The sequence below is a fragment of the Eptesicus fuscus genome, chromosome 1 (assembly GCF_027574615.1).
Source record: "Eptesicus fuscus isolate TK198812 chromosome 1, DD_ASM_mEF_20220401, whole genome shotgun sequence".
NCBI lineage: Eukaryota > Metazoa > Chordata > Mammalia > Chiroptera > Vespertilionidae > Eptesicus > Eptesicus fuscus.
Window position 1 is genome coordinate 123,214,216 of NC_072473.1, and position 27,454 is coordinate 123,241,669.

Genomic DNA, 27,454 nt, shown 5'->3' on the forward strand with positions numbered 1-27,454 from the left:
AAGAACCTGGATTTCCATGATTTGTCCAAGAATAACTTGCCAATAACTTTTTTTGGCCTAACACTTTGTCAAAACCATTTTTAGGGCATCATTTAGGCTTACATGAAATGGATTCTTCTAGTTTTGACCAACAGGTTCCCAATGCAAAGAAACAACTCATGCCAATAGCAAAGGATTATTTCATTTTCTGCCCACAGGCTGGTAAGGAGTTTGAGATCTACCAGACTGCCTTCAACACAATGGTTTAGAAGATTAACTTAGTCAAGACCAGTGGTCGGCAAACTCATTAGTCAACAGAGCCAAATATCAACAGTACAACGATTGAAATTTCTTTTGAGAGCCAAGTTTTTTAAACTTAAACTTCTTCTAATGCCACTTCTTCAAAATAGACTCGCCCAGGCCGTGGTATTTTGTGGAAGAGCCACACTCAAGGGGCCAAAGAGCCGCATGTGGCTCGCGAGCCGCAGTTTGCCGACCACTGGTCAAGACCAAAGAACTCACGCTTAGAGAACAAAAGCTCAAAGTAACAAATGCTTTATTTTAAGACAAAACAACTAGAAAAAACACATCCAAATGCAAGTGAGAGAGCTCACTGGATTTTTTAAAAGAGAAAGGTAGAACCATAGTAGAGATATGCCTGCTGTTTGTGGTGACAAAGTTACAACATGTATTTTCCTGAGGTCTTTCTGTGGTGGTGTAAATGTGGGACTGCGAGAGCAATATAAGATAGAATGGCAAAGTAAGTGAAAGCTCTAATGTGCTCTTGTTCTTTTTTGGAGAATTAAAGGAAGCAGCAGGTCACTTCACAAAGAACTTATTGTCAAAGAACACTTGCAAAAGTTGAAAACGGATGTGAGGTTATTACTAAACTATAACAGGGAGGTTAGTGGGGGAAAACATTTGTGTTCTCAAAAACCAGGTTTCACACAATAACAGGCACTAAAACTAGCTGTGTGTGCTTAGAGTAGGAGAGAATACTCTCAATAAAGGCTGGTCTTTTTCATGATGTGCAAGAATTCTTGTTCATTGACTTCCCCGTCTCCATCTCGATCAGCTTCGTCAATCATTTCCTGTATGACAGTAAGGATTCAGGTTAGATTAATTCATAATGAAGCTAAAATGTGACCAAGCAATAGACTTTTCTAATACTACACGAATAGACAATTGTTCCTGAAAAGTTATCTGGAATCTAAGTCATAATTTGTTATATATATCACCTAGAAGGGAGCTCGACTGGATTCCTAAAGCCTAACATTGAAAGTAAAACTGTCCATGTGTGTATTTTTCTGGGAGCAGGATGCATAGGTTTGTCACACTACAAAAGGGAAATTAAGTGGTCAGCAGAGGGGCAAGAAAAAACACTAGTTTTCCTTCAAAGTGGAGCTCACATCAGACAAAATGTAACTCAGAAGAGTCACCCAGAGCTCCAAGCAGGAATTCTGTGTTCCAGACTGGTGTATTACAAACCTGAAGCTCCTCATCAGTGATGTTCTCACCCAACTCCGTGGCTACACGTTTGAGATTGCCGAATGATATGGTCCCAGTTTCATCATCATCAAAAAGCTTGAAAGCTTTCAGGATTTCCTCTTTGCTGTCTTTCTCACACTTAAGAAGTAGAACATAAAATACATGAGTAGGGAAACACTGCAGTTATTCACTACTGTATAATCCCTCTGCCCTCCCCTACATCGTTGCTTGGTCTTGGTGACAGCCTTTGTGACATAGGTCCTAGGAGATCAAACATCATTCAGGGTAGAAAAAGAGGACAAAGTCAATGACATTACAAACCCCAGAGGCTAAAAAGGAACTTGATAAAGTATTGCACTTAAAACATTCTTTCTATAGAAACCAAAGAGAAACTGGACTTGTTTTTAAAATATAGTAGGAGAGGGGTGCAGTTAAAATTAGAGGAAATACAGGAACTGCATCTTGTCAAAATGTGAGATACTGTAATATTGTTGGTGTTTATAGGTTTTATTGCTTGTGATTATCGTATTGACATACCAGTTAAAGAAAGACAATAGCAAAAGAGTGATAGCAGTAGTACCTTCACTACTTTACAGAGGGTAACATGACTTTTCCTGTGACTTTGTGGTCTTGATGAGCTAACTTACCATTTTCTGAGTTATAATAGTCAAGAAGTCATTGAAATTCATTTTTCCTGTCCCCTCCTTGTCGATTTCACTTATCATCTTCGCAATCTCTTCTTTCTTGGGTTCAAAACCCAGTGCTCTCATCACCACCTACAATGAAAACAGGAATATCTCAATATGCACATGTAAATATAGCAAGGGCAAAAATGACAGTGTTGGGAGCATTAAGCCAGCATCTGCACGCATTTTATTGAATCACACTTGAAGATAGGAAAACAGCACAGTGTTATTCTTCCCTTGTTACTTTTTTCAGGGAGAAAAGGACAACGGGAGTAGAGTGGTGACAAGGAAAGAAGACAAAGAGACACAGGAAAGGAAAGGCAGCAGAGGAGGAATGTACAGGTCTTGCCTTAATTTCTTTAACATCAATGGTCCCAGTTGCTTCAGTATCGAAGAGATCAAAAGCTTGACGGATCTCCTGTATCTGCTCCTTGGAAAGCTCCAGCTTAACACTCACCCTTTTTCTCTGGGAAGATGATGAAGATGCCATGTCTGCCTCCTTAACACTGCTAGAGGCCTTTAGATGGTTTACAAACACATAAGCACAATATTATGTAATGTAGCCCATATATTACATAAAATACAACCATATATGCTTTTAAAATACTTCATACCAACCAATCCCAAAGCTTTGCTTAACTGGAGGGATAATAGGGTTTACTGGGAATAACAATCTTTCCATGCACCTCTAACCCTCCCTCTTTTTTACTATTGCTTCTAGAAGCAAAGACCAGAAGCTAGCTAAGAACCAGAGTGTGGATAATGACAGATGACAAACATTCCCTGAATTCTAATTCTAGAATGTCCTTACAATGGCCACTCGCGGTACTCCGCTTCCCTCTAAGTATTCGTTCTGATTACTTCTAGATTTGGCTAAATATTAGTAAGTTAAGATGTACATTCTGTCAATATCGAATAATAAAACTCAATCCATTAGGCACATCTCTCTCTGCCTTCCCCCAAAAGGTCAGAGCGTCTCCTGAATAGCCCTATATTTAAATTTCAATTAATGCCGGAGCATTAATATCATAAACCTCCCCCCAAACACTGTGCGGAAACTTTGGTACTGCGAAGCGGCCGAGAGGCCAGGGTCTAAGAGGGATCAGACCTGTGGGGAAGCCGTGTCTTCTTTGCCTTGGAACAACTTTCGGAGAGGAGCAGGGACGCCCGGTGGGCGGGTGGGGGGCGGGTGTGGGTTAAGGGGAGGCAGGAACGGGGCACTGGCCCGGCTAGGAGGCTGGCGTTTCTTCAGGCCCTAAGGAGAAAGATAACACAAGAAGGAGGGGCGTGCCCGAAGCCAAGAACCGCGAGGGAAAGACAGAAGGGATCTGGGAAGGGCTCAGCCAGTGGGAAAGGAGCGCGATAGAGGGCAGCACTCACCATCTCCGACCAACTCCGCACCCGGTTGTTAGGGTAACCAATGTACACACAGTTAATGGGCGCAGTTCCCGTCACACCACGCGCGCAGCCCCGCTCCCCATTGGTGACGCGCTCGCCGCCGCCACTTGCCATTGGCGTAAGGCCTGGGTGGGCGGGACTAACCGACAAAGGCCCCGCCCAGGTTTGGGAGCGGCGGGTTCCTGGCGGTTACCTGACCTCATTGGGCAGGGCCACGCCTCGTGCGTAGATTGGGTGAGCCCGTTCCTAGCCGAGCGGCTCCCGGTCTTAAAGGAGCCTCCACCGGTCCTTGGCTCACGCGGGCCGCGAGAAAAGGGTGGTGGCCAGCGACCACAGCTCTGTAGATGCTGGCTGCAGCCCTGCTGAAACTTTCAAGGGGAACGTCTACGGACGGGTAAGGGTCGCCACCTCTCCCTTGAGGCTGCCTTGTGTTGGCGACTGGGCGGGAAGGCTAGGGGCTGGTTGGGGCGGACCTGGTCCGGGCTTTCTAGTCTGGCCTAAGACTGAATTAGGGTCAGAGGGCCTCACACGGATGAGAGAACCTTTTGTGTTGGAGTGCAGGGTACTCACAAGGAGACCCAGAAAGGGAAGGGACGTGCCGAGCCTTGTCGCACAGGTTCTAACGACTGGGGCTTAGAAGCCGAATCCAGCTGAGGCTTTCTTTGAAGGTGTCCCTTTGAGAGTATCACCCCCCCCCCCCCGAACACACACACACACACACACACACACACACACACACACACACACACACACACCAGGTTCCAAGTGAGAATCACTTGAGTTCTTCCCTGCCTAAAGCAGCCCAGGAAGGTGGTTGGGGGCCTGAGAACGGACCTGGGAGGGAAGGAGATGTGAGCGAGCTTGAGAGGGACAGGGCGTCACAGTACACTCTTTTTGACACCCAGACAATAGATGGCAGATCGGGAGGAGCATTCCGGGCGAGACACTCTCCTGAGTAAAGTCACAGAGGAGTTTTGGAAGTGTGAGGCATGCTTGGAGGAGTATAAGGGGGCGGGTAGTATGCAAAGGGAAGCTAGCTGAGGAGTTGAAAGTGCGGGTCCGCCCTCCCCAACCAGCCCTGTGTTAAGAGCTCTAGGGCTCCACGTAGCTTTGAGCCCTTACCTGCTTCCCCTCTGGACATTGGGGCAGTATTTAGGGAGGCAGGACCCAGAGCAAAAGTTTCTCAGACTGAGAAAGGCCTGAGGTTTATTAGCATTCCTTAAATGAAAGTATTTACACACCTTCTGTCCTTTGCCCTCTTCCGCTTTGAACATGAACCGGGTCCAGGCATTTTGGTCAGGTCATATATGATTTTTTTTTTCTGTCCCCTTCACATTGACCAGCCTCTGAGTTCTACCCTTAAGTGCCATTTATTTCTTTTCTTCTTTTCCACCTCTGCTGCTCCACTCCCAACGTGGGCCTTCAGCATCAGCCTCCCAACTAGTCCAAGTCCAAGTTCTCACCTTGGTCTGCAAGGCCTGGCATGACACCCCCCCCCTCCTTTCCCCAGCCCCGGGACACTGGCTTCCTTATTGGGCTGCAAAAGCACAGTTACACTCCTACCTTAGAACTTTTGCTACGGCTGTCCCTTCTGCCTGCCTGATCCACTTCTCCCCCCACCCTCCAGTCTTTGCTTCACTATTACCTTCTCAGTGAGCCACCCTAAGCTCCTTTAGCCCTGCAGCCCGCAGCACACCCAAGCCCCACATCTTGCTCTACTTTTTTCCCCACAGTGCTTATCACCTTCTAACCTACGGTACCTTTTACTTACTTATTTTGTCTTTATTGCCCATCCAGCAGGTTAGCTCTTTGAAGGCAGGAACCTTTGTTTTGTTCACTACCAGCACACCAGTACCTGCAACAGTGAGGGGGACGCATATCAGGTGCTCAATAAATCTTGGTTGAAAAACTGGTGAGTAATCCCCGTTTCCTGCTTCTTACCTATTTAGTCTACCCGGTTCTATCAGGTTAATCTGCCCAGTGAACAGCTCTGGTCAAGTCACCCCCATACTTTTAAACCTTCAGTGGTTCCCCTGGGTACAGAGTCAAGTCCAGACTCAGCCTAGCATCTGAGCCTCCTGCCCAGTGTTACTCCTGCTAATCTTTCTTACTTTGTGTCCCTCCACATCCTACTTCCCAGTCAGTCTGTAGGTGGCAGACAAGGAACAACTACAGGTTCTGCCTTGACTGTGCACCAGCTGTGTGACTTTAGGCAAGTCGCTTGACCTCTCTGAGCCTCAGTTTGTCCTCTGCTGAATGATACCAGGACTGTCTCCCTAACTGGATACAGGTTTTCAGGCAATATTAGTTCTTTTCTCTGATTTGCTCCTGTCATTCCATCTACCTAGCATGCCTGGAGCCTTAGACTTGGCTAAAATCCCTTATCCATACTGCAGCCAGAGTGATCTTTTTGATCTTAACATTCACCCCGGCTTAAAACTTCCAAGGACCCCCCCATTTCCTCACGTAACCCCTTAATCTTGCATGCTCTCAGTTTTGCTCCCAATCTTTTTATTATTTTTTACAATCCTCAGTCAAGGATGTGTTTTGTTTTGTTTTGTTATTTTTTGTTTGTTTGTTTGTTTGTTTTTAAGAGAGAGGAAGGGAAGGAGGGAGGGGGGGAGAGAGAGAGATAGAGAGAGAGATTGTGCAGTTGCCTCCCATATGCTCCCTGACTGGAGATCGAACCCACAACCTTTTTGGTGTACAGGATGATGCTCCAACCAGCTGAGTCACCCAGCTAGGACTTTGCTCCCAATCTTGCTTCATACCATGACACTTGTCATAATTGCCAGAGCATGCTGGCTCTGTGCCATTACCTCATCATTCTCACCATGGGCCATGGAATGTCTTTTAGGACACCTACCCCGTCCACTTGACTCACTCCTTCCGGGCCTTGAGACCTCAGCTCGGAGATTGCCTTCTGGACAAGGCTTCTTGCTCTGGGGTTACCCTCAGCAGAGCTCAAAGGCACTTCTGCATTGCTCTCCTAGGTCTGTTTCTCACACTAGGTGGTGGGCTCCTTTTGCAGGTTCTGCTTGGTAGTGGCCAGCATTCGGTGCCTTGTGAGCGAGGGAATGTAGGAACAAGTGAGCTGACACACCTGGGTCCTCTTTTACAAGCTGCAGCTCCCTTTTACCCCTGGGGCTTGTTTGGGCTCCACCGCAGCAGCTCCAAGGTCAGCAGGAGAGATTGCTGCCCTCCAGGTGAAGTCTCTTAGACCAGCCACAGCAGCGCAGTTCAACCCAGACTCCCTTCCAGGCTCTTTGCTGGCCCTCCAGGGGCTCACAGCCTTGTGGGCCAAGACAGACGAGGGAGGAAAGGTATTAACCAGTGTGCAAAGTGATAGAATGGGGCTAAGGAAGCTGCTAACCTTTCTTAGGAACGGAGAAGGGGTTTCACAGCGGTGACAGTTGAGCTAGGCCTTGAAGGATGAGGAGGAGCTCACCATGGAGCAGAGAGGGAACAGCATATGCTAAAGCTCACAGGCATGCTGTTGGCTTTCCCAGTGGCCACCATATATTCAAAGCCAGGGCTTTTCTGTGTCCTAAAAGTAAACAGATAAGCAGAGAGATGGATGACTGACAGACACATACAGATACCTCAGGTCTGTGAAAGGACAAGGAGGGAATATTCATCTTTCCCTGTCTGGTTTGAAATGGACAGACTATCCCTTCCTTTTCTCTCCAGGACTCAGCCGTGTGGAACTTGTCCCAGCAGAAAGGAGAAAATCGGCTTCACTCACTCCTCTCTTCATTGGATCCCGTCAGCAGCCCTCATCCTCTTGCCCAGAAGTTGAGTGAAGCACTTGGATTTCACCAATAGAAGGTAGCTCTCTTTTCCTAGATTCTTTGCAGCCTAACACTTTGTCCCAGTGTGTAGAAGTGCACACATATGCTGGTTTTTAATGGATTCAGAGATCTGCCATGTTAAAGGAGAAAGACTTCAGGCTTCTGATTTGTGAACTTGAACAATCAGCCTCTCACAAATTGCTCTTTGGGGGCTTATTTTCCCATTCAGAACTGTTCTGAGTGAATGTGCGGTAAAGTAGAACTGAAAATTTACCATTTTTACCATTTTCAAGTGTACAGTTCAGTGGCATTTAGTAGATTCACATTGTTGTGCAGCCATCACCACATTCCATCTCCAGGAATTCTTTTCATCTTGTAGAACTGAAACTCTATTATATCTACTAAGCCAGTGGTTCTCAACCTTTCTAATGCCGCGATCCTTTAATACAGTTCCTCATGTTGTGGTGACCCCCAACCACAAAATTATTTTCGTTGCTACTTCATAACTGTAATTTTGCTACTGTTATGAATCGTAATGTAAATATCTGTGTTTTCCGATGGTCTAAGGCGACCCTGCTAGCGGTTGAGAACCGCTAGCAGGATGGCCTTTTTATGTATATGCCTTTTTATGTATATAGCACATTTTCTTCATTTATCTGTCGATGATATTTAGGTTATTTTTCATCTTGGCTATTGTGACTAACGCTGCAATAAAGCTTAGGAGGGCTCATCTCTTTGAGATCCTGATTTCAATTCTTTTGGGTATATGCACAGAGGTGGAATTGCTGGATAATATGAAAATTCCATTTTTAACTTTTCGAGGAACTTCCATACTGTTTCCCATAGCAGCGGCACCATTTTATATTCCCACCAATAGTACACAAGGATTCCTTTTTTCACATTCTCATCAGCATGTTATTTTCTGTTTTGGGTTAGCTTTGTTTTTTCATAATAGCCATCCCACTGGGTGTGAGGTAGTATCTCACTGTGGTTTTGATTGGCATTTGCCTAATGATTAGTGATGTTGAGCATCTTTTCATGTGCTCGTTGGCCATCTGCAATGCCTTTTTCGGAAAAATGTCTATTCAGTCAGACCTATTCTTGGTGTTCATTTTAACCTGAGCATATTATCAATTAGGGGATTAAGGTGGGTGGGTTGTCAGTGGGATCTGGTTCATTCCCCAGGATAGTCTTGGGTACCCCAGCCCCTAGAGACAACTACAGTATAACCAAAGTTCTTACCTGGCTCATAGTATTTATACACTTTAAAATAATTTGTATATAATTTGATACAACATAGATTTTATGTCGTTTTTGTTTTCACAAGAGGCTGGTTTGCTGAGGATCGCATGAGACTTGTTTGAATGGTATGGATCCATGTGGGCAGGACAGGTTTCTTCTTTTCCCTCCTAAATCCCCGCCTAGAGATGGACGGGAGACAGACTTTAAAACTTCTTGCTTTTCTAGTAGGGCAGGTGGGCTATGTAATTGGCAACTGTGCTATTTGAATTGCAGGATGTGAAGAATACTTGTGTGGATTTCCTGGGGCTGCTGCAACAAATGACCATACACTGTGGGGCTTAAAACAACAGACATTTCTGCCCAGCAGGCATGGCTCGGTGGTTGCGTGTCAACCTAAGAACCAGGAAGGAGGTCACGGTTCCATTCCTGGTCGGCACATGCCCGGGTTGTGGGCTCGATCCCCAGTAGGGAGCGTGCAGGAGGCAGCCAATCATTGATGTTTCTATCTCTCTTTCCCTCTCCCTTCCTCTCTGAAATCAATAAAAGCATTTTTTTTTTTAAAGAAAAGAAGGTTTCATCACAAACAGGACCATATTTGGAGCTGAAATGGAACAAGCAGTTGGCGAACCAAAGAGAGACCAGGTCACAGGGACACATTTGACAGAAGACATTCCAAAAGTGAGTACTGACACAAGAAAGGTTAGCCCAAACCAGATAAGGGCAAAGTCAAGCACATACATACCAGTAAGCCATTGATAATTAGCTGTGGGTTAAACATTATATTTGGTACATTTATTAAATCAATTAATGTTGAATATTATTTTTCTAGATAAGATAGACATCTTTATTTAAGGTACCAGCTCCTGCTATGTACCAATGTGAGAACCTAGTGGTTTAAAACAACACCCATTTCTTTATTCACGATTCTATGGTTTGGGCTGGGCCTATTGGGGAGTCCATGGCTGGTCTCCCCTGGGCTCACTCCCAAAGCTGCAGTCATGTGAACTTCCTGAGGTGTATGTTCCAGATGGCCTCACATGCCTGGCAGGAACTGCTATCAGCCGGGTACCTCAGTTTGCCTTCATTTGGGCCCAGCAGGCTAGACTAGGCTTCTGAGTGGAATGGCAGAGGCCTTCCTCTGGGGTGACAGGGTCAATAGCAAGGCCTCCCAAGAGATTTTTCCATTCACTTTTAATGAATGCTGATGCTTCAGAAATGTAATCATGCCAAGCTAAAATGTGTTTATATCAAATGCTAATAAAAGGAGAACTCCCGTGAGCCACTGCATCCCCCTGGTTGGGGGGGTCGAGCTCAGAGTGAAGCCTCCTCTGCGCCCCTGGAGTTGAAGGTTCATCTTAGATTCTGTGTTCAGACAAACTAGCAGAGTCACGTGCCAGCTGGACTTCCTCATTTGAATAAATTAGGATTTTACTGATACTCAGCAATAAAAAAAAAAAAAAGCCTAGATTCCAATGGTTCTATCAAAGGTTGTTCTTGCTCATTGATTAGCACTATAGAAAGTAAAAGTAATACATGTAAACTACTAAAATCAAAAGAACACTTTCATCTGAACTTATTTATACATTCTGTGTGAGACATCTCTGAAAAACAGGGGGAAAAAAGGTTGAAAGAAACCCTGTGGCCTAGACATTCTCTTATCTCAAGGTCATACTGCAATTAAAATAGGATGTCTAGATGGATTTCTTTCCTATTAACACTCTCTCTAGAGCAAGAGTTTTGTTTTTGAAATACAAATTGGAAATCTTTAAATCACCTGTGATCCCGAACCTGATAACTTTGGGTTAGGAATATCTTTTGAAATGTGAAAGAAATTCATACTAAAGTAGTTAGGAGCCGTAGATAGATAGATATAGATATACAGATGGACAGATAAAGTAAAGATTGGTCACTTTTTTATATTTTTGTCAATTACAAGTGACATACACTATTCTGTTGGTTGCGGGTCTACAGCATGGTTATTGGACATTTATATGACTTGTGGGGGGATCACCCTGATAAGTGCCCATCTGGCACCATGCACAAGTATTGCAATGTTGTTGACTGTATTCCCTGTGCTGTAGCCAGCATTACCTATAATAGCCGAGATGTGGAAGCAAACTAAATGTCCATCAATAGACGAATGAGTAAAGAAAATGTGGTAAATGTATAAAATGGGTCCCTTCTTGGTTTGCCTTACTATATTTAGCCTTTCTTTTTGTAAATTTAAAAGATCTATACCTGGATTTGCTTACGTTTTTTAAGAATGTTTGAGAATATATATCACAGTGAATCAGAAAAAAAAAAAAAAAAAAACTTGTTGGTTGGGCGTCATCCCCTGAACCAAGGGGATGCTGGTTCAATTCCTGGTCAGGGCATGTGTCTGGTTGCAGACTCTGTCCCCAGTGGGGGGCTTGCAGGAGACAGCCAATTGATGTTCCACTCTCACATTGATGTTTTTCTTTCTGTCTCCCTCTCCCTTCTTCTCTCTCTAAAAATCAATAAAAAATATTTTTAAAAAAAGAAAAGAAAAAAATACTCTCTAAGATACTGATTTTATAACTCCCCTCAGTAACCCATTCTTGAGTTTCATTACCTGTTTCCAGTCTGGAGTTTTATTCTTCCTTCTAATACATGTTCCTTGTCCATTATACCCACTTCCCCTGCATTGTTTCTCATGGCCATGAAGAGTGGTTATTTCACCTGATCTCTAACTGTGTGGCATTAGAGGTGTGATGAAAGACATCGGCCCCGCTTTAGACCCAGGCGGACTTTACGGAAACCTAGAGCCGTGGTTGGCAAACTGCGGCTCGCGAGCCACATGCAGTTCTTTGGCCCCTTGAGTGTGGCTCTTCCACAAAATACCACGGCCTGGGCGAGTTTATTTTGAAGAAGTGGCGTTAGAAGAAGTTTAAGTTTAAAAAACTTGGCTCTCAAAAGAAATTTCAATCGTTGTATTGTTGATATTTGGCTCTGTTGACTAATGAGTTTGCCGACCACTGACCTAGAGAAATCAATTAGAGAAGCAGGGAGGATCAGAGTTATTTGAGAAAAAAAAAACAAAAAAACTGAACTTGGGAGGAGGGGACAAGAGAGGATTGCCAAAAACAGGACTGGATGGGATTAGTGTTTAATTTGCCTACACCCTGGAAATATCTTAGAAATTTCAGTCAAGGTGCAAGTTATTGAGCATGATATGATTACATGTAGGTGGGAGTAATCAAAACAGTGTAGGCGAGACTGAGTTGAAAAGATCATTTGGTGGGATTTGGTGGGAGTGGCATAGGGAGGCCTGGACAAATGATGCCAAAGCTCCAGAGCCTTCTGCAGATGCCCAGTGGATCCCAGTAAAAATGTCATTCCTAATGGGACACCAGGGTGGCAGCAGTGGGTCTATAGAAGGGGCCCTGGCACCCCTAGAGTCTCCGGCATCTCCGTTGTTTAGGTATGTAAGGAATAAGTAGGGGTGTTTGCTTGTTTGTGCTTAATCAAGAACAGAATTTCTTTAAGATTTTTTACTTCCTAGACCCCAGCCTTTGATTTACTGTACACGAGCTTAGGAAAAATGGGGGTTTGTCATCTTAAGGAAGTCCAGATTTGGTTTTGGAAAGACCCGAAAGAGAGGAAGTGGGCACACTTGTAGCCGGTGTAATAAACATGCAGCAGCCACAATTTTGCATTGACTCCATAGAGTGAGAATATTGAAGTGCCCTGTCCTTCCACTATTTACCAGAGTTGGAATTTAACTAAGAAAGTGTCCATGTTGCAGGAGCTGAGATATAAAGATTAGAGCTCTTTTGCCCGACCATGGTGGCTCCGTGATTGAGCATTGGCCTCTGAACCAAGAGGTCACAGTTCAGTTCCAGGTCAGGGCACATGCCCGCGTTGTGGGCTTGATCCCCAGTGCAGGGCATATGGGAGGCAGCTGATCAATGATTCTCTCTCATCATTTATGTTTCTATCTCTCTCCCTCTCCCTTCCTCTCTGAAATCAATAAAAATATATTTAAAAAATACTAGAGCTAGCCCAGATTCATTGACCTCCTCAGAGCTCAGAGAAGGGAAAGCAAAGCCCTGGGCCTGGCTAACAGATCACCCATCTTCATGGAAGCCCCACCAGCAGATGCCATTGGATTGTAACAGTCTTGAACATACCTAAGGCAAGAAGGGGTTAGGCAGTGAGCCCAATGCCACCCAGCTCAGCCCCATAGGGTCAGGGAGAAAAAGGGCCTGACTTTCTCTTACACGTATGAAGACTGGGCTCTGCTCTTTCTCATGTTTTAAGTGCACTCTGATGTTGAGTGGGAGCATGTTTTGTTTGTGTTGTTTGTTTGTTTTGCCTTATAAGTGCCCAGAAATCAGCTACCAGAAGCAAGAAGATACCACTTTTGTTTTTTTTTATATTGTCCAGTGTTTTATGTGTGTGTGTGTTTTTTAAATATATTTTTTATTGATTTCAGAGAGGAAGAGGGAAGGAGAGAAGGATAGAAACATCAATGATGAGAGAGAATCATTGATCGGCTGCCTCCTGCAGGACCCCCACTGGAGATTAAGCCCGGAACCCGGGCATGTGCCCTGACCAGGAATCGAACTGCGACTTCCTGGTTCATAAGTCTATGCTCAACCGCCGAGCCATACCACCTGGGCCATATTGTCCAGTTTTGATCATAAGGGGTGTAAGTTCTTTCAGAGCTGACTCCTTTTCCTTTCACTGAACACACAGCAGATATTGGGTCATCAGTACAGCCAAAGTCTTTCTCAGTCTCATTTGCTCTCGCTCTTCCCTCCTCACTGATCCTGGAAGAGGAGGTTGCCACTGGGGATAGAATACCAGAATTCTATAAAGCTTTTAACTTGGTTCAAGAAGGATTTCAAACAAAGAGATGGACCTGCCATCTCAGTGGCTCATGACGTGTGAGTTCAGGCTCTTTGTAGGTTCCAGTTCTCACCGCATCTGTGCCCCCTGCTGTCTCTCTCTCTCTCCACAGGCCAAGAAGTGCACAGTGATCGGAGGCTCTGGGTTCCTGGGGCAGCACATGGTGGAGCAGTTGCTGGCAAGAGGCTACACCGTCAATGTGTTTGATATGCGGCAGGGTTTCGACAACCCACAGGTGCAATTCTTTCTGGGGGATCTCTGCAGCCAACAGGTAATGGGCCACCCAGCCTTACCGATTTCCCATCGGCCCCAAATGGAAAGCGGTGGGCTTCCCCTGCTCAGAGGCTAGGCACATTGTTGTTCCAAAAAATGTTTATTTTGAAAAATACTAAAGTTAGAGGAAAGAATTTGACACCCACCCACATTCTTACTCCTCAGAATGAATAACTGTCATTTCTGTCCCTACTACTTCACTCTGCCGTGGTAGTGCAAAAGCAGCCTGGGCAATACATGAATGAATGGGCATGGCCATGTGCCAATTAAACTTTATTTACAAACAAAGTTGACCATGGACTGTAGTGTAGCTGGTAAGCTGCTACTCCAGAGTGTGTACCCAAAAGTACAATTCTGGGGTTTTTAAATTTATTTATTTATTATTTTTAAAAAATGTTTGTATTGATTTCAGAGAGGAAGGGAGAGAGAGAGAAACATCAGTGATGAGAGAATCATTGATTGGATACCTCCTGCATGTCCCACACTAGGGATTGAGCCTGCAACCCGGGCATGTGCCCTGACCAGAATTGAACCGTGACCTCTTGGTTCATAGGTCGACGCTCAACCACTGAGCCATACCAGCAGGCTGCCAGGGATTTTTTAATTTTTTATTCAGATATAAGTCACATTCCATAAATTTTCCATTTTTTAAGTATACAATTCAGTGGTTGTTAGTATATTTATAAAGTTCGGCAGCCGTCATCACTAATTCCAGAACGTTTTCATCACCCCAAAATAAAACCCCAGGTGCACTAGCTTCCCATTTCCTCTCCTCCTCACTCAGCCACTCATCTTCTGTCTCTGTGGATGTGCCTATTCTGGACATTTCATACACATGTAATTCAGTGCTTGTCCTTTTATGACTAGCTTCTTTCACTGAACATAATGTTTTTAAGCTTTACCCAGGTCAACAAGAGTATTAATATTTTGAATTTTGTTAGATTTTGCCAAACTGCTTGACAAAGCTGCTACGTTAATTTTTCATCCCCCACCAGCAATGTGGGAATACTCCCATTGCTGCACATCCTTACCAACACTTGGTACAGTTAGTCTTTTTGGTGTCACTGTTAGGCAATGCTTAGTCACATGTCCTCCCTGTTTGGGAGTGAGAATGAGATCATCACTGAATGCTGAAATCAGTTGGTAGAAGGTTGCTGGGGAGGAAGCTATTCACATAGTCTCAAATGATCAACCCACTGAATCTTTAACATTTTTAATCTTCACATGAGGATATTTTTTCAGTTGATTTTCAGAGAGAGTGGAAAGGAAGGGGGAGGGAGATAGAGAAAGAGAAACTTCAATTGCCTCCCACACATGCCCTGACCTAGGATGGGGATCAAACCTGCAATCCAGGTATGTGCCCTTGACTGGGATTGAACCCTTGACCCTTCGGTGTGCAGGCCGACACTAACCACTGAGGCACGCCAGCCAGCACCCACAAATTACTTGTTAATTACACAAAGAATACCTTTTTTATGGCCAGAATCTGACAGCCATCACCTTAGCCAAGTGATCAAAGCCAACATGCCAAAAGTATTAGGCCTGAATCTAATCACGAGGAAACAGATTAATCCAAATTGAGGGGCACTCTGAAATAACTGGCTTGAAAAGTGAGTGTTCCAAAAGACAAAATAAATAAATAAATAAGATAGGGAGATTATTCCAGATTCAAAGACATGGAAGAGGTACGAGGACTAAATACAATGTGTGATCGATCCACGATTGGATCCTAGATCCAAATATGAAAATGGCTATAAAGGACATTATTGGGACCATTGGGGAAATTTAGATATAGACTAATTATTGGACAAGAGTGTCCTATCTGTTACATTTCTGTGTGTGATCATTGTTTTGTGGTTATTTAGGAAGATGACATTGTTCTTAGGAGATGCTAGGTGAATAGTTTAGAGGCAAAGTAGCCTAATGTCTGTAACTTACTCTCTAATGGTTTCAGGGGAAAAAAAAAACAAAAACATATGTCTATGCGTATCTACATAGACGGAATTGCGACACAATATTAATAATCAGTGAATCTAGGCACATAATTCATGGGCGCCTTTGTCTTGGTGATGTTAGCATCTATTGATGGTCATTCTTAGATCTTATTACTTAATTAAGGCTTTGCCAAATGGTGACGTGCTATCATTCTCTCTTTGTTTCTTACCTCAGATCTTTGTAACTTATGCAGATTAAATGCGTGACTCTTTCCCTTTATTTACCAGTTTGCAGAAGGAAGTTGTATTATACTGGTGATCAAATTGTCCCTTCTTTGGCCAGTGAGAGACTTTATATACTGGCTTTTAGTCCTTTTAGCAGGACCTCAGGAGTCTTGGCGAGCTTTCTTGCTTTCCAGTATGACAAGGTGTTGCTGTCTCATCTCATCTATTTCCTGCCCCAGATCTGCAATCAGGCATTGCTCTGGGGACCTCTGGTTCCTCTTAGCAGTAAATTAAACATACCTGTTTTCAACTCCTTTTAAGGTTGTTGTTTTATGTCTAGTTTCACAGAAAAGAATACTCCTGTGTATTGGCCATTTACACTGTCTTTCATGGTGTGGGACTTTTTCCTATGATTTATAATTTGTGTCTATAAGTTCATCTTCCCCAGAAGTTTTACCCTCAGGTGTCCTGAATCATGCCCTTACCCCATGGCACAGATGTTGCCTCTGGCCAGCTCCCACAGGCTTCTGATGCCCCAAACCGGTTTTTATTAGGGACCAGTTAATGGGGAGGGGGCAATTAAAGGGACAGCATTGTTTCTTTCGCATGTACTGCTGCATTGTTTGAATCTTTTACAATGAGAATGCATTTCTTTGTTAACTGTAGAATTCTAAAAGGGCAAGACACCTATGCGCCACAGATTGGAGAGTGGGAATGTGAGGAGGCTGTTTACTTGTGCAAGGCAGGAGTGATTTGTTTTGTCTTTGTTTGCTTTTCCAGGACTTGTACCCAGCTCTGAAAGGTGTAAGCACAGTTTTCCACTGCGCATCACCCCCACCATCCAGTAACAACAAGGAACTCTTTTATAGAGTGAATTACATTGGCACCAGGAACGTCATTGAAACTTGCAAAAAGGCTGGGGTTCAGGTAAGGGGAAGGCTGGAGTGAGTGCTGTCACACATTTCTGTGCATGGGTCTGTGCCTGGCCCTCTCTTCCACTTCGTTGGCCTTTGTCTGTGCTCAGGCCACTGTGCTCTGCCTTAATTCAGTGAGTCTAAAGATGCATCTCAGTGTGGGGTAGGACAAGTCACCCCTAACCATGTTCTACAGAATTTGCTTGGTCAACCTTAGCTCTTTCCTCATTCATATACTTTTTTTTAAATGTTTTTAAAGTTGATTTTAGAGAGGAAGGGAGAGAGAGAAAAACATTGATGTGAGAGAGAAACTTCCATCAGTTGCCTCCCATACATGCCCCAACCGAGAATCAAACCCGCAAACTGGGTATGTGCCCTGACTGGGAATCAAACCTGCCCCCTTTCGGTGTATGGGACGATGCTCCAACCAACTGAGCCACACGGGCCAGGGTTCATCCATATACTTTTTAGGATCAGTTTGTTGAGTTAATAAAGCCTACTGGAATTGTTATTATAATTGTATCAAACTTAAAGGTCATTTGGGAGAGAATTGACATGCTTCCAATATTGAGTCTTCCTATACATAAATACATGTGATCTCTCTTTATCTCTCTCTTTAATGCCTTTTCGGTAGAGTTTTATACTTCACTAGGGGCTCGGGGCACAAAAGTCGTGCACTGAGGGGGTGTCCCTCAGCCCAGCCTGTCCCCTCTCACATACTGGGAGTCCTCAGGGGATGTCCTATTGACGGCTTAGTCCCGATCCCCGTGGGGAGCGGGCCTAAGTCGCAGTCTGGCCTCCCTTTGTGGGAGGCAACCAGGCTGATCAGGGGAAGGCACCAGCCCCATCACCCCACTACTGCAGCCACTGCCAGTCACCGCAGCCACCAAGGTGTTTTCATCAACACGGACTCCAGTCCCTTCACCATGAAAAAATGACAACTTTCTTTAGGCATTTTCAAGATGTGTCTTTCATAGGATATGACATTTCTTTATTTTTTTTTTTTATCCTTACCTGAGGATACGTTTCCATTGATTTTTAGAGAATGTGGAAGAGAAAGGGAAAGACAGAGAGAAACATCAAAGTGAGAGGAACACTTTGATTGGTTGCCTCCTGCATGAGCCCTGACCTGGGCCCCAGCTAGTGGGGAGCCTGCAACCTAGGTACATGCCCTTGAGAATCGGACCCGGACCCTGTGGTCAGTAGGCTGAGGCATTATCCACTGAGCCAAACCTTGTAGGGCAGGATATGACATTTCTTAGCCCTCCAGCAGCGGACCTTCGTTTTTTTCTCCAGGAGTGTGGTGGAAAAACCCTAGATCACCTTTTTGGATTCTTATTACCCAAGTTACTAAGAATATTACCAGTGACATACAGGAAGCTTAGCCAATGAGCGGTCAGAAAAGGAGTTTCCTCTGTAGTTCACACCGATCGCCGGCTCGGCCCCTGCCCAGGCCCTAAAACCTCTGGCCGAGGCTTTAGGCCTGGGCAGGGGCCCCACCTCGGCTCCGATCGCAGGCTCGGCCCTGCCCAGGAGCCCACACGGGGCCTACCTCCAAGTGACCTGGCTGCCAAGGATGGTCCTGGGACCCAGGCCGCTGGCACCTACATATGCAAATTAACCGCCATCTTTGTTGGGTTAATTTGCATACTCACTCTGATTGGCTGTGGGCATAGCGGAGGTATGGTCAATTTACATGTTTATCTATTATTAGGTAAGATAGTGGTTTTTTACATCTTTTGAAAAATTTATCCCTATGTGCTCATTATAGTTATTGAAATATCTTTTACATCACATTTTCAATTGCTAGTGTATAGGAACACAGTTGATTTTTGTGTATAGATTTTGTACTCAGCAACTTTGCTGAACCCTTAACTTTAATATTCTCTGTACATTCATCATGTTTTCTGTGTCCACATTTCCCATATCTGTGAATGGTGATAGTTTTGTTTCTTCTTTTCAAATTACAATACTTTTTTGTTTGTCTTATCCTAGGACTCCAGGACAGTGTTGAATAAAAGTGGTTAAGATATTATTCAAGCCCGGCCAGTGTGGCTCAGTGGTTGAGCGTCAACCTATGAACCAGGAGGTCACATTCCATTAGCAGTCAGGGCACATGCCTGGGTTGCGGGCTCGATCCCCAGTAGGGGGCATGCCAGAGGCAGCAGATCAATGATTCTCTCTCAAAATTGATTTTTCTGTCTCTCCCTCTCCCTCTCTCTGAAATCAATACACACACACACACACACACACACACACACACACACATACACATATATATGTAAAGAAAAAAAAGATATGATTCAAGTTAATGAAGTTCAGTGTTGGATGAGGTTTCTTTAACCAGATGGCCTGGGAGCTGGAGACCCTCATAAGAGAGCATCTTCCTTTTGAATAGTATTTCTCAAGTGGGCATGGGTGCATGTGCTGATATGACAAGGTTGGTGTCAGAATCAGCAGGGGTATTTTTCAGACAGATCTCCCTCAGAGTTTGTGGGCTATCCTTCTGCCATGGAGAATCACTCCCATAGTGAGACACCATGAATAATGGACGTCTGTTCTATCCCTCAGTTGTGATAGAAGATTTTAAAAAAATGTGAAATCTATATTAGAATGTAATGCCATAATGTGCCTAGGATCCTCATAGGTGCAAAAGATGGTGACCTTTGGATTATTTTAAGAAAGCTTGAAAAAGTGAAGGCACTACAGTCATTAGTTTGTATAGTGCCTTGCATGCAAGGGTCATGAACAGGTACCATTTGATTCTCTTTTATCCACAACCATTGGAATGTTTAGTTAGGGATCATTCCTGACTCGTATATTTTTTTTCATCTTCCTTTCTCCTCTGCCAGAAACTCATTTTAACCAGCAGTGCTAGTGTCATTTTTGAGGGCGTTGACATCAAGAATGGAACTGAGGACCTCCCTTATGCCATGAAACCCATTGACTACTACACGGAGACGAAGATCTTGCAGGAGAGAGTACGTACCTGAGAGCTGGTTGAGTGACAGGCGAGTGCCAGGAACATCTGAGGGGCTTAGATTCCTAAGAGAAATGTTTGTAAACATATGAAGTTAGTATTCTGAGGCCTAAGTACCTAACTTGGGAAGTAAAATTTGTGGGTGAAATTCAGTTTAAAAAATCATAACAAAATAGCTTCATGTGGCCAGACACTGTTCCTTTTACAGGAACTGCCTCATTTCAACGCCACGATGACGCCCTAAGGTAGGTACTATTATCATCATCAGATTACAGATGAGGACAGTTGATGCCCAGAGATTCAGAAGCTCCCTGAGGCCATGCAGCTAGTAGGTGGTGGAACCAAGGCAGTTTAGCTCCAGAGCCTGCACTTGAGCTCACGCTATGCAGGGTTAGTTACTCAGTTGCTGTAGAAATCAGAAATCAGGCAATTTATGGCAATCCAAAGAATGCAGGCAGAACTTGGGCTTCACACACAAGGAGTGTGTTTGCATTTGAAACACCTTCCTAGTAGCACTCCTGCTCCCCTCCCTTTTTAAAATTAAATGGCGGAAGGATCTTGCTTTATTTTAAAACCCTTTGCACTCGCTTGCTTTTTTCTCGATTCCTTTATTCTAATGCTAACCGTGTCGAGTCACACTCGACATCCGAGTGCAAAAGGTTAAGGAAAAGTACTTTTCTACTTGGCAGCCTGGCTTCTGCGAGAACCTGGATTTAGCAGCAATCTGAGTTGAGTAACAGGCACCAAGCCTTCAGACTCCTGAGCTCCGGGGACCCTGACAACAGCTAGTTCCAAGGTTAATGTCCAGGGAGGACACTGCCATGAGGACAGCCTCAGCTGAAGGCCACGAATGCTCATCAGCCACAGACAGCTTGCCTTAGATGGGGTCCTGGGGGTTTACCTCTCCCAGGAGTTTGTAGCACACCACAGCCACTAAACCAGAGTTTAGTGTCCAATTGGCATGAGTCCCCCCATACTACCTGAGGGCCTGCTACCGGTTTGCTATTACTCCAGCTCAGAAAGTCCCAGGAGAACTCACCTTCAGAGAGACACAAGGTCCTCCCCTATCCAGGGAGTGGAGGCCTGGCCTTTTGCAAGCTGGAGTCCTGTCCCTGCCCCTTGGAGCATAGAGAGCCTCACAGAACTCCCACCTTCTTGGACTTGACCGAGAGAGCACCGAAGCATCCAATGGGCCCTGTGCACTCACTCAAGGCGCCTGGGACTTCCACCCTTTGTGCTTAGGAGCTGCAAGTGGCAGCTATGGCCCAGACCTTTGGTGTGTCACTTGCGCTGACTTTCGGTGCTCAATGGGAAAAAGCAAAGCCTGTGAACACCCAGAAGTAACCCACTAAAGCATCCTGTCAGCCGTTGTTGGCACACAGTAACTCACTGTCGGTGTTCAGACCTCCCAACATAGACAATGAATGTGGTATTGACTTAGGACCCCTTCACCTCTCTTCTTTTTAGTAACAGAGATGAGCCTTGGTAGAGGGCATTGGAAGGCTTATTTAGTCATTTCCCCCATTGCCATGGGGACCAGGGGCCTGGCGGGAAGAGGAGAGACAGCTCTGGGAATCTCATGCGAGGCTAATTCTTTACTGTTGGGCAGCTACAATGGTTCTAAACCCAATAAATCACTTCAACTCTGGGACCCAAATATACACAAAAATTTTGCCACTGTAGAGTAGAGATCCTAGGGTGAGGTGATCAACGATACTCACCAAGTGTATCACAGAAACAATTGGCAGGGCCATCTCATTTCATTAGCACACAGTCCTGTCAAGGTAGATACTGGCCCGTTCCCCATTTTTACCAATAACAACAAATCCTTTAGCAAGTTGTGTAACTTTTGAGGCGAAACCCGTTTCTCTGTACTTTATGCCCTTAAGTTCGAGTTTGTCCGTTAAGCCACAAAGAAGGTAGATTTCCTGTCCTGCTGACAATGGATGACAGGAATAGTTGCTGCCTCCTCCGGAGTGCTTACTAGGTACTAGGCACTGCTCTGAGGGCTTGACCTGTATTGACTGTCCTGTTTCTCCCTTACCTTTCACCTTGTCGGGCCCTTCTTTGTGACCCACGTGGATTCATCAGAGCCCATTGCTGGGAGGTGGTGCTCAGCACTAGCCAGAGCAGCCCAAGACTGGCAGAAACGTGCCGTCAGCATAATAGAGCTTAAAGCCAGAGCCCCTTAGGTGGCAGCAGCCTCGTGGGAGGTTCAGGGCCGACTGGCTCACCGGAACCCCCAGATCTTTTCCACAAAATGCTGCTAAGGCTCATCCTCCCCATTTTAGTCTTGTACCCAAACCCAGGCCTTTCTGTTTGATTTCACTGGTTTTGACCCAGCTGTCTCTCCTGCATTTTCTAATTTGGATGGTGGGGGTGGAGGGGTAGAGAAGTAGCCAGAATTATACCACTCATTGATGCAGATCTTCAGCCCCGGGCAGTGGGCAGCACCCGTGTCCCCTGTGGGAGGTACTGCTTAGCTGGTACGGCACATCCACTGCTCCTTCTGCTCTCCTTCAGGAAGTCCTGGGCGCCAATGATCCTGAGAGGAACTTCTTAACCACAGCCATCCGCCCCCATGGCATTTTTGGCCCAAGGGACCCCCAGCTGGTCCCCATCCTCATTGAGGCAGCCAGAAAAGGCAAGATGAAGTTCATGATCGGGTAAGTCGGCCCATTGTTGCTTTTCTGCAAGATCCCCTGAACGCACTGTAACAAAGATCAGTTACATTCAGCTCTCTTTTTGTTGTTGTTATTCCTCACCCAATGATATTTTTGGAGAGAGTGAAAGGGAGAGGGAGAGACAGAAAGAGAAACATCGATGTGAGAGAGAGACATTGATTGGTTGCCTCCCACACGTGCCCAGACCAGGGCCGGGGATTGAGCCTGCAACTGCCAGGATCGAACCCAGGACCCTTCAGTCCATAGGCTGGATGCTCTATCCAGTGAGCCAGACTGACTAGGGCTAATTCTCTTCTTACGTGGCCTTCTCTACTGCCCTCTATGTTCATAGCAAATGACCCAGACTGGGGGCGGGGGAGAGGAGGGTTGGAGGCTTACAACAACAGAAAGGAATCCTCTCCCAGTTCTGGAGGCCAGAAGTCTGAAATCCAGCCATGGGCAGGATTGGTTCCTTCAGAAGATTCTGAGGGACAGTCTCGTCCAGGCCTCTCTCCCAGCTGGTGGTGGTGGCTGGCAGTCCTTGGAATTTCTTGGCTTAGATACATGCATCACTCCAGTCTCTGCCTGCATCTTTGCATGATCTTCTTTTTCTGTGTGTCTTTGTCCAAATTTCCCTTGGTTTGTCCAAATTTCCCTTGGGACATGGCAGTGTCCTCCATTGGATTTAGGGCCCATTCTACTCCAGTATGACCTCACCTAACCTTGATTACATCTGCAAAATCCCAAATAAGTTCCAAGGGGACATGAATTTGGGAAGGACACTATTCAACCTGGTACACTCTCTCTGGCAGGCTGGGAAATTATTGGTGTCCATGTTTGGAAATTGAGGGAACAGGCTCAGAGGGGAAAGCCTGGTCCCCACGGTCAGGGGCCAGGCCCTCAGCTCTTGTTGCATTTATGAAGGTAGGAGGAGGCATTAACATTCCTTTCTGAGCAAGGTGCAGGTGGTGGGGCCTAGCAGGTAGTGGCAGTGTGGCTGGCTGCCTTCCCCAATACATTTACTTTACCTTCCTTCCTTTTTCCCCTTTTCTTCCTGTCTTTTTCTTGCTACCTTGCCTCCCTGCCTTTCATTTGGCTACCCTGTCCTATTGCTTTGAGGGATTACACAGAGATGGTAGAAACACATGAGGCCAGAGCAAAGCATTAGCCCAGTGTGTCCCAGAAGGAGTTAAGGGCTGCTGCCCAAAGTGGAGCTCAGAGCAGACGACACCAATGTTGGCCACGCCGGGATGGGGCAGGCAGGGCACCAGGCTTTCCGATACATTAGTTGGCCCTTAAGTATCCCACTGCCTCTGAGGGCCCCAGGAGTCCTGGCCCCTTGCACATCTTTAACTGTTACAGATCTCAAGGTGAGTCTTTTAAAATGCTGAGACTCAGGCCCTAGCTGGTTTGGCTCAGTGAAAGAGCGTTGGCCCGTGCACTGATGGGTCCAGAGTTTGATTCTGGTCAAGGGCATGTACCTCAATTACAGGCTCAATCCCCGGCCCTGGTCAGGAGGCAACCAATCGATGTGTCTCTCATACCATCCATGTTTCTTTCTCTCTGTCTCGCCCCCTCCCAGTCGCTAAAAAAAAAAAAATCAATGGAGAAATATCCTGGGGCGAGGATTAATAAAAATAAAATAAAGTGCTGGGACTTGGGAGCAACCACAGGTCCATGTGCAGGGTCTCAGCATGCAGCTGAGTGCTCCCAGCCCAGTGTAACCACATCTGTATACCCACAGAAACGGGGAGAACTTGGTGGACTTCACCTTCGTGGAGAATGTGGTTCACGGACACATTCTGGCTGCAGAGCACCTCTCCCAAGACACGGCCTTGGGTGGGAAGGTAAGGCACCTGCTTCTCTCAGCTCGGCAATGGCTGGCCCACCACATGCTCCCCCTGCACGTTTGCCCATCTTCAGATTTCTTCTCTGTGTGATTGGATGCACTGGTACATTCCCTCTGCGATTCTGGATCCTGGTAGACCTGCTTTAAGATCCCGTTGGCTTGAGGTTATGCCCCTGTGGTCAGGAGTATGGCATCATAGCAGTACCATATTGCACAGGGCAGCCCAAGTCCAGAGGTATGAGCTGCGGTTGAGAGATCCAGGACCTGGTTCTCTGGTTTTCGGGCCTGGTTCTTTGTGAATGTAACCTGACTGCCTACATTGGACGTGGCTACTCCAGGCAGGGTCCCGTGAACATTGGTCAGAGTGTGTGCTATTCACCCTTCCTCCCATTCATTCCAAGTGTCTCCATTTTCCTCTCATCGTCCAGCCATGCTCATGCCTCTCACCCCACCTGAGGTGCAGATGTATCTGAATCTCCTGGCGTTTGGCATCCAGTGGGCAGGCTGGGCATGTGGGGAGGTGAGCTCACCCAGAGATGAGAGCTCACCCACATTTGGCCCCTCATCCTTTCCTCTCATTCCTGCCTTGGAATCCCTCCTATTTGGGCCTCACTTGTTTCTCCGGGACTTGTTCCATTTTTCCACTCATATAACTCTTGGGGTGGCTTTTGGTTTAGACCAAGCATGTCAAATTCAAAGGCTAACATGGGCCACATAAACAAGGTTTAAGTTTATGTGGACCACAAAAATACAAAAGCTCCAATTTTCATAGAAACGTAGGTTTATTTCAATAGAGACATACCGAATACAAGGGCTGAAATAAATGAGTCATCGTTAACATAAAATAATAAAATATTTTAATAAAAAGTAATATTTTTCTTGAACATGAACTTACCAGACACTGAATAACCGCACAATAAGCGTAACGCAAATCTATTTTTCTTGTTCTCCAAAAGCGAAATATTTCCTGTTGCGCACAGCAAACAAGTCAGTACAAAACTAATGATGTGGCCATCGGCTGCTAAAATATTCGCTGCTAGTGTGAGTGGAGAGAAATGGTGCGCCTGCGCCTAAGGCGCGTAAGGGAAATGAATGCAACACGATTATAGTCACCAGTCATTAGCGAACGTTGTAGTTCGTTATTAATAATTATGTATAACAGGATATTGTAAAAATTAAGTTGTGAAATTTTTATTAAAACGTTTCTTACATACTGTTATATTGGCTGGGCCACAAAAATATTGTGGGCCACATGCGGCCCGTGGGCTGCGAATTTGACATGCTTGGTTTAGACCAAACAGCACATTTGAGAAACTTAATATGACCCATTCATTGTGCCTGAAGATAAGAAGATTAATGTCACCATGCTTAACACAGTTACCAAATGAAATTAACAAACGTGCCTTCCCGAGTGCAATCTATCACTGTAAAGCTTGACTTACAGGGGAAATTTACACTGCCTTCCCTCTCTGCTCCTAAAGGGGCCCATAGCTGCAAATCCAAAGGTTGTCTGCCAGTAGCTGACACTTGTGGATTAGAGGACCACAGAAATGCTTGATCTGCGTGTGCTTAATATCCACCTCACTTTTGAGCTGCCCTGCAAAGGAGCTGTGGCGGGCAGGCAGACGGGGAGTGGCCACTGGTCTTAGGCTGAGCCAACAGCTGTGGCTGAACTCTGAGCATGGCCTGCTCACCCCTCCTGCTGCGGAGCAGTCTCTAACTTCTTGTTCTGTCTTCAGGCATTCCACATCACCAATGACGAGCCCATCCCCTTCTGGACATTCCTGTCCCGCATCCTGACAGGCCTCAATTATGAAGCCCCCAAGTACCACATCCCCTACTGGGTGGCCTACTACCTGGCCCTCCTGCTGTCCCTCCTGGTGATGGTGATCAGTCCTGTCATCCAACTCCAGCCCACATTCACCCCGATGCGGGTCGCGCTGGCTGGCACATTCCACTACTACAGTTGTGAGAGAGCCAAAAAGGCCTTGGGCTACCAGCCGCTGGTCACCATGGATGACGCTGTGGAACGAACTGTGCAGAGCTTCCACCACCTGCGGAGGGTCAAGTGAGGCCCCCGAGACTGGGCCCTCTCACCACATTCTGCCTCCAAAACCTCTCCTCGTGGATCAATAAACTAACCTCCTTCAAGGGACTTTCTTCTGAGCTCAGGTACCTCCTGCCAGTTAGATAGGAGCACACCCGGCCTTTCCATGACCACAAGCGAAGCCTTAGTGGAAGCACAGGCTCAGACTTGGACTTTTGGCGGGCAGCTTTGTATTCTTCTGTTTTGTGTTCTCTCTCTCCCATCCCCCCTTTCTCCTGGGTCCTTATCATCCCACTATCCTTGTACATAATCAAGGAAGCCGTAGCAAAGAACCGACCCCGTTGCTAATTGAGGATGGAGAACTAGATTCATTTCCATGCAAACCAATATAAGAGTAGAAGCCACAGACTGTTTTAAGGAGCCACATATTACAAACATCCTAGAGGAGAAACAGAAACACATGGTGAGACTGCAAGTGTACATTTTAAATAGAGTTTAGAGCAAACACTTCTAAAAAGCTTAAGCAACTGTAACCCTCCCCCTCAATCCCTCTTGGTTCCCCTCCTTATCCTTACATGCTTCCAAGTTCTCCAAGGCCCAGCTGCAGTGCCTGTCTGCATTGTGTTTTGTTTGTTTATTTTCTTCATAAAACATTCTGTCATGGTCACATTTCACTTTATCAACAGCATCCCGTTGTCCTTAGTGGCACAGCGGTGATCTGTCCCAGTGGCATGCTCTTTCAGCTGTTTAGTGACTCTCCTGACATCAGACTGCTTGATGGTGTGGTATGAGAAAGGTCAGACAGAAAAGAGTCTCCTTTATCTGCTTGGAGTTTGGGCAGAAAGGGCACTTCGCTCATAGAACCCCTCACACAGAACCCTTCCAGCCAATTTCCAGAAGGCCTAGCGCATATAATGACTCCGCATTCTCTCTTTCCTGGGGATGTTCTGCTTACAGAACCTGGTTTCTTCTAAGACTAATTGACATGTAATCTTCAAGACCTGTTTTCTTCTCTGCTTTTGTCCAAAGTTGGGGAGGCTGGAATAAAGACATTGTACACGCCATTTGGTTTGTGTAATATGGGCATGATGCCCACCTGTGGAGAGACTGCTA

General features: G+C 45.7%; 2 protein-coding genes across 5 annotated transcripts; one reads left to right on the forward strand and one right to left on the reverse strand.

The window, feature by feature from the left end:
* Positions 1-518: 518 nt before the first annotated feature.
* On the reverse strand, positions 519-3,573 carry CETN2 (centrin 2). The gene is made up of 6 exons (XM_008160927.3): positions 3,534-3,573; positions 3,262-3,408; positions 2,503-2,670; positions 2,115-2,243; positions 1,468-1,605; positions 519-1,070 (listed from the first exon to the last, which is right to left on the reverse strand). Exons 1-6 carry the CDS (start codon positions 3,534-3,536, stop codon positions 981-983), a joined length of 675 nt encoding a protein of 224 aa, XP_008159149.3. The 5' UTR covers positions 3,537-3,573; the 3' UTR covers positions 519-980.
* Positions 3,574-3,791: 218 nt separating this feature from the next.
* Positions 3,792-27,405, forward strand: NSDHL (NAD(P) dependent steroid dehydrogenase-like). 4 transcript variants are annotated; one of them, XM_028138208.2, is made up of 10 exons: positions 3,792-3,945; positions 5,349-5,463; positions 7,242-7,379; positions 9,148-9,262; positions 13,569-13,727; positions 16,669-16,815; positions 19,655-19,783; positions 22,306-22,448; positions 24,190-24,292; positions 26,034-27,405. In XM_028138208.2, the coding sequence occupies exons 4-10, from the start codon at positions 9,191-9,193 to the stop codon at positions 26,364-26,366; spliced, it is 1,086 nt and encodes a 361-aa protein (XP_027994009.2). In that variant the 5' UTR covers positions 3,792-3,945; positions 5,349-5,463; positions 7,242-7,379; positions 9,148-9,190; the 3' UTR covers positions 26,367-27,405. The 4 variants fall into 4 exon arrangements, with proteins under 4 accessions (XP_027994009.2, XP_054566923.1, XP_054566953.1 ...); XM_054710948.1 differs by having other exon boundaries at positions 5,352-5,463; XM_054710978.1 differs by having other exon boundaries at positions 5,396-5,463.
* The last annotated feature ends 49 nt before the right edge of the window (positions 27,406-27,454 follow it).